Source organism: Vigna umbellata, chromosome 5 (assembly GCF_029865625.1).
Source record: "Vigna umbellata cultivar VRB3 chromosome 5, Vumbellata_1.0, whole genome shotgun sequence".
NCBI lineage: Eukaryota > Viridiplantae > Streptophyta > Magnoliopsida > Fabales > Fabaceae > Vigna > Vigna umbellata.
In genome coordinates this window covers 55510068-55517584 of record NC_142169.1, presented here as the reverse complement: position 1 = coordinate 55517584, position 7517 = coordinate 55510068, and the positions used below count along the sequence as shown (strand labels likewise).

Here is a 7517-nt window from a genome sequence, read left to right as displayed (position 1 = left end):
TTTTTGGTTTTTAAAACACTTGTTTAATTTCTATTTCTGAAAACTATTTTTAGTTAATACACATTACTCCAGTCAATTTCATGTCTCACCGAATGAAGAGAACGATAAAACAGTTAACTTTAAAAAAAATACCTCTTTTCTAAAAAAGAAAATTGGATGAGAAAATAATTATTAAATAAAATATATTTTAGAAAACATTTTCAAAATAAAAAGGACAAGCCTTAAATAATATATTCTAAAATATACCAGCTCCAAAATTTAGAACATAGTGGATGGAGTCTTCAAGTTAAATTGAATTTTAAAAAACAAAGAAAATATAATTAATTTGATTTTAATTTGAAGTGAAAAATTATTAACCAAAGTAAATTGTGTAGTTGGCATCAACAAACCTCACTCTCAAAGTGCTCTCGTGTGTAATAATTTAAAGCATTATTATATTATAAAAATAAAATAAAATAAGAAAAAAAACAAAAAAACAAAAGGCTCTTTTGCCATCGCTTTTACTTTTTTTCTCTCTCTTCCATCGTTTTGCAAGTTAGCGTCTCCTCCGTCTTGCACCAGCTTCCGCCACCGTCGCCGTCGCCGTCGCCGTCTACCTCCGCCGCATCCATGCCAACGCCGTACGCTTCTTCTGCCAAGGGCCTGTCGTCCTCCGATCCGATCCTCGACCGCCTCGCCTCCTCCGATGGCGCGGTGAAATTCAGAGCCATCCGCGAGGTGAAGAACCACATAATTGGAAACCGAACAAAGAAGCTCTCCTACATCAAGCTCGGCGCCGTCCCCGCTGTTGCCGCCGCGCTCGCTGACTCCAACCCCAACCTCATTGTCCAGTCTGCCGCCGCGCTCGGAAGCTTCGCCTGCGGCGTAGATGCCGGCGTCCGTGCCGTCCTTGACGCCGGAGCTTTTCCGCGCTTGATCGGACTCCTCTCCGCTCCCGACGAGAAGGTTTATTCAATTTTTTAACCGTTTGCAACTGCTTTTTTATACCTTTTTAAAGTTTGTTTTGTCGGAAAATTCATTCCTGCTGTGATCAGTGTGCTATTGGTTTAAGTTTTAGAACGAAAATGAAATGTGGGTTGTATGATTCTTAATTTTGTAAGGTTTTCTTCGTCGTAATCCAATAGAGCTAAAAATTATAATCCTGGTTGTGACAGTTTTATTTCGTTTTGAGTTAGTTAATCTTTCTGCCAACATCTTTGGAATTCAATTACCTTTTCTGAAGATTAATTGTAGTTTTGATAATATAGTTTATGCTTCCTAGTTCTTGTTCACTGCTATAAATTTTTTATTATTTTATATGTTTATCTGCTCCGGCCGAATATTAAACAAGGATGTTGACTATGAAGTATTCGATGTTTCTGTTTAGTGATGAGTTATAGATGTACTCAATCCTGTTTGTGGGTAGAATTCTTACTGGTATTTGCTACTGTTACGGAATCACGAGGAGTTTCAAAAAGGATCCCCACCGAGGATCGTGCTACGGTAAAATTTGCAGTGATGGGTGCTCCTGATGCCGAAGTTAGTACGCGAGAGAAGTTTAGTTTGTTATTTTCTAGTTTTTGAGCCCTTTACGGAGTTTCCCTGGAGGGAAAAATGAATAAGGCTGTTGAGATGTCTCGTGGCTTACTTGTACGCTCTGCATGTGTTGGTTACAAACTTAACTAGGTTCATAGTATGCCAGTTGATTGGGGTTGGCGTTGTAAATCAGGTTCACTCTGGTGAGAGCAATGCCAGCTTAGAATTCTAGATGTAAAGGTGACTTCCAGAGCAGGTGTGTTACCTGTCTGGTCAGGCGGCCAAGAAGAAGTTTTATATTTCCTTCTCATTGTCTTTGAGATTTAGAATTAGGACAATGTGGAGAGGTAATGGAAAAGGAGAAAAAGATGAAGCAGTGTAGTGATGGCAGTCCTTTGTTGAAAAGATATAAATACGAAATGTTGACTTCATTATTTATGTTTTTTTATGCTATTTTCTTTTGGCATACCATTTAATCACCTGTTCTCTCCGTCTTATCAGGTTCTGGATGCTGCAGCTCGTTCTTTACGAATGATTTATCAATCAAAACTAGCTCCAAAGTATGATTTTTTTCAAGAGGAAAACATGCAATTTCTTCTTTCATTATTGAAAAGTGAGAATGAAAATCTTACTGGGCTAGGTGCAGGCATTGTTATTCATTCTTGCAAGACAAATGGGGAACAAAATATATTATGCCACGCTGGTGTTTTAGAGAAACTCACTAGTCTTCTTGATGGTTCTCTAAGTCAGCGAGATGCTAGTCTAGAGTCATTAGCTGCAATTATTAGAGACAACCCAACAGCTGTCTCTAACTTTGTTGAACTTCGCTGTGGAAGAGCTTTACATTCTGTTACTGAATTAACTAAAGACAAATATCCTCGAACAAGACTACTAGCCTGCTTGTGCTTGATTTCTGTGAAGAATTCTTCGACATGCTATCTCCAAGATATAGGAATCAAAACCAAATTGGTCTACATTTTGCTTGAGCTCCTTGATGATTCTGGTCAAGTTGGGGATGAAGCTTCTTTTGCTTTCTCAAGTTTAATTGCAGAGAAGGAAGATTTGCAGAAGTTAGCGTTTGAGGCAAATGCTATTAATAAGTTCAACTGCCTTTTACAAAAGCATCCCATACAACCTAAAAGGCTTGAAGGGGTACTTCTGGCCTTGGCTGATCTTTGCTCAAAATTGGAGTGCTGCAGGTCTAGTTTTCTTTCGTTGCAGGTCTGTTGCTTGTGTTCATGTTTTTCTTTTTCAACACATGCATTATTATATTCATTACTGCAAAATTGAGACATCAATGAAAAAGCTTCACTTAGTCATTTTTATAGTCATTCATTATAATAGCACCATAGGCGAGGGTGCTTGCAAGGATGAAAGGTATCTGGTGTATGATTGGAGAAATGTTGGACTCTGGTTCACCAATATGTGGTTTTTGACCCCTACCAGTGTTGGATATTTTTTCCTATACTGATACCTCCTTTGGTTACGGGATAGATATATATCCAATCATTATGCATTATCTTTTTATTTAAAAGATAAATATTAAAAAATCAGATACATTGAGATAAAACTGGACTCCCAAATTTTTGAAGATTTATTATTTGCTGATATGGCACTTACTTGTGCAAGTTGTTTATATAATCGAATAATTAAATTTCTTCAAACAATAAACAAGCTCAGTTCCACATGTTTGATATTAAACATAGAGTTTTAAGGGAAATGACGGTGGTCGCACTGGTGTGTTCCTGCACAGAGATGACATAGCGGTTTTTTCCTTTCTTCTTACTTTTAAATTTATCTTTTTTTCTACTGTAGTCTTATACGCTGCGCTAATGTAACCAACAACTGTATTTCATTTTCAAGACTAATATTTTAATATTTATATCAATAAACCTTTTATAACTTTACATTTCTCTTTTATCCTTTTTTGCACTGTGCCAAAATTACCATATGATGTATTAGAATGTATACTTTTATATTAAAATTTCATCATAATAATGTTAATAAATTTTTATGTTATTATATTAACTACGGTGTGAAATGTATTTCATTGTTATATAATACAATCATACTTTTAATTTTTCCCTGAAGTTATATTGTTATATTTCTCCTAAATCTGTATTGTTACAATTGTTATTTTATTTTTTGTAATTTGTAGAAGTACAAATATATTTTTAATTTAGATGTAGTTATTTGTAATTACTCTTAAAGTATCGTATCCTATATTTTAAAAAATTAACGTATTGTTTTAACAAATACATATTGTATCCATTCATCATAGGTTATAGATAATTTGGCAAGATGTGAACTAAGAATCCTGAAACTAATAGATTTGCTAATAAGAATACTTATGTGATTTGTCTTTAATTTTGTGCATGGGTTACTAACAGCTCTATTTTTTTTTTTTTTCATTTTGTCTTGGCACCTGTGTGTTTACATGCAGTTTTTTGCATGTCTATACGAACTGCATTTGCTTTTTAGAACAATATTAGTTTAACTGAAATAATTTTTAGTTCATTTAGCTCATAATTACCTTTCTACAAATCCTCTGGCCACTTGTATGGGATTTTACATGAAAATATACTTTTGCTGATATTTTTAGATGTAAAAGTATTTCAGCTGAAGCAACTTGTTAGGATGCCAATTTTATTTTTCCTATCATTAATTTGATTGACTACCATGCAAGTTGCAACCAAATAATTAATTTTGACATTGTAACCAGGAGTCTGCCATAAACAACAAAATCTTATCCCACCAGGGTGAATTCCAAAATCTGCCATAAAGATGCAAGTTTTTGCACCCGTATAAATGGATTGTTGACAAAGTGTTGTGCTGACCCCTTTAATTAGTTATCTGTGTTGCTGGTTTTGGACATTTAGTGTTGTCTAAAGATGTTCTATACCACCCCATGTTCCCATTTATGAACATGTTTGAGTCACTACTAAGCTGCATTTCTTCCTGATAGATTACTGAAGCCAATTCTGGTGTTTCTTCTCATTTTCAATGGATGAAGTTATAATAAAGCTTGCACTAGTACATAATGGTTTAAAATCCCAAGTCCACTTTCAACTTCTAATACACTTTGTGTTACAGGTCTTGAACCTAGTAATTGATGCCTTAACTCATGAGGATGCCAGGGTACGCACTGCAGCTTGCATTTGCTTGAGAAGTGTTTCTCGCTCAATCAAGGTATGTAACATGAAATGACGTCTGGCACTTGAAGTGTATTATACTAGTGCTATGTACAGTTTAATTCTCATAAAACTGTGTTCAGAATTTGAGTGCAGGTCGTTTTATGAATGAAAGGGTTGTTTTTCCTTTGGTTCGGCTTCTCTCTGATCTTTCTACTTCTGTCCAGGTATTTTGGATGTATCTGTAATTTTCATTTCTCATTATGCCATGTTGAGTAGTTTCTAAATTCAGAAAAGGAACATCTTGCATAAAGGTGGGTGCTGATGAAAAAAAAAACAACAAAGGAGGAACTTCTAAAATTTGAAAATTGAGGGATACATAGCAAACGAAAGATTGAATATCCATTTGTTACTTGTAAATTTAGCTATGTCTATGGTATTGCAATGAGAATTCTGATGCTTTCCTCCATTGATCTAAATTTGAAACATATATTTTCCATACATTATTAAAAGCGGTTACTTGAAACACTGCCGTTGATTGACAAATTCAGATGATTTAGGACTGAAATGGTTATGTCTCACATTAAATAAGGTTGTCTCAGGGGGATAATGTGTTGATGATCATATTATAAGATTACATGCTATTTCACCCATTCTGTATCTTGGTCTTGCACGATATGGGGTTATCACTAGGGCTATAATATTTGTTGGGAAGCTTACCTTTAATTAGACTCAAGTCATAGTCTTGTTCCCCCTAAGACTTTTTTGTTGGCAAAAAATATTCTGATTAATTGTAATTAAACAGATGTGGCCTTATAAATTTTGTTGAAGCTTAGTAAGGTGATCCTTTTCTGTTTTATGTTCCAGGTTGCAGCCCTTGGTGCCATCAGCAATATAGTGGTTGACTTCTTGCCACATAAATCAATATTCGTACAATGTGGGGGCGTTAAAGAGCTTGTGCAATTGACCAAGTCAATGGATTCGTCCTTAAGATTAAATGCTGTATGGGCATTGAGGAACATGGTATTCCTTGCAGACACGATATGCAAAGAAGGAGTTTTTGTGGAGTTAACAGCATCTTCAATGGCTAGCCTTATTTGTGGTATTTATTGGTCTTCAGGTTTTTACTGTTATATTGGTAACTATTTCCAAATAAGTTGACCTTGATTGTGTATACCTTGCAGATCCTGAACCTTCTGTTCAAGAACAAGCTCTGGCCCTTGTTCGCAATTTTGTTGATGGATGTCTGTACTCTGTTGAGCATGCTTTTGCTGAAGATGGTATCATACTGGATGCTGTTGGAAGACAGTTACAAAAGTCTTCTAAAATTGAAATTGGGATACAGGTTGGAAGTAGTTACTGAAATTAATTATCATAGATTTCCACACTTTATAATCGATCTCGAGCTGTTTATCTATTACATGCCTTTTGGTTTTATTTTCCATGCAGGGGATGTATATTCTCAGTAATATTGCAAGTGGCAATGAGTTTCATAAGGAAGCAGTTATGCAGCTACTCTTCCCTCAAGACGAGAACGGGTCTCACTCTTTCTTTGAGCAGTTTTTGCATAGTCCTGACAGTCGCTTACGCACAGCTGCAGTGTGGGTTGTAATAAACCTCACTTTTCCTTCTAGTCCTGGTGCATTTGGTCGGATTGTAAATCTACGTAGTTTTGGCATTGTTTCTCGAATAAAAAAGATGGTCAATGATTCTTGCATGGATGTGAAGGTCCTTTAATCTTTATCCTGAATTTTTTTATGTTCTGCAGTGTTAAGTAGTTGATTTGTAAATGTTCTTCTGTCGATGCAGCTTCGAGCGAGACTTGCACTTGGACAGATTATTACTTTTGGTGATAGTTAAGTGCATTGAAGTCCACTTTACCAAGTCCTTTGGCCAAGAACAAAGTGGATAAAAGGGATGTTGATAGAATTTATTTCTCATATGTTCTTTATTATACAATGTAGTCTCCAGCCTTCTGCATCAGCTTTCAATATGGTATGTTTCAATTAATGGTCTACAATTTTTTCTCCTTACACTAACATTGTTTGCCATACCTGGCACCAGTTTACTATTATTAAGTATATCCCAAGTTTCTTGACTAGAAGATGGTACTGCTTTCTAATGTATCAAATTGCATTTCTTTTTCTTTTTATTTCCTTTGCAGGTGTATCAATATGCTTTAGTTTATCTTTGAGTAAGCTCCTAAGTTGGTCTCCCATAGACTCGTGTGACCTCATAAGCTGTCCAAAGATTTTTGTCCAGTGTATTCCCTCAGAAGACCCAAAATGTCACATAATAAATTGGGATACATAAAAGATTAATTGGGGGACAGGTATCTTTAGAGGACTAATGTGGTAACACATTTAATCTTTTGAGAAAACCAGTGTAAGGGTTTGCTATTTCTTCTAACCAGTCAGGGCAGTGTCAGAGCTTTGTGGTTCTGTAAGCACTCTTGGCCAGGTTACCCTCAAAATCTCTTTTTTCTTTCTTGTGCACGATATGTATTACTTTTTTTTGTAAATCAGGTGATCATAGACTCATAGTAGATTTACAGGCTTTAGTGTTGTAAGATATGAGTAGTAAATGGCAATTAGAACCGAGTTCAATTTAATTTTGGTTATATTTGCAAATAGTATAATTGTCTGTGTCTATGTTTCTGGCATTCATGTATCCCTTGTAATTTTCATTTTCTAGGTTTTAGTTATGAATTCCTTGATCTTTAGTTAATAAAGTTCATGAATGTTACATGCCAATATTTTGTATGAGAACAATTTTTAAAGGAAGTTTATTCTCATTTTCAAAATATTGTCAATTTAGAAAGAAAAATTCATAAATATTTATGGGGGATGACCATGACTATGGTGATGGTGA

The 7517-nt window shown here is 35.2% G+C and overlaps 1 protein-coding gene across 1 annotated transcript; it reads left to right on the top strand.

Moving 5' to 3' along the window:
• The first annotated feature begins 420 nt into the window (after positions 1-420).
• On the top strand, positions 421-7257 carry LOC124834883 (uncharacterized). Its single transcript, XM_047309692.2, has 9 exons — positions 421-945; positions 2017-2736; positions 4609-4704; positions 4790-4873; positions 5514-5748; positions 5831-5991; positions 6096-6374; positions 6456-6641; positions 6811-7257. The coding sequence occupies exons 1-8, from the start codon at positions 610-612 to the stop codon at positions 6504-6506; spliced, it is 1962 nt and encodes a 653-aa protein (XP_047165648.1). The 5' UTR covers positions 421-609; the 3' UTR covers positions 6507-6641; positions 6811-7257.
• Positions 7258-7517: the final 260 nt, after the last annotated feature.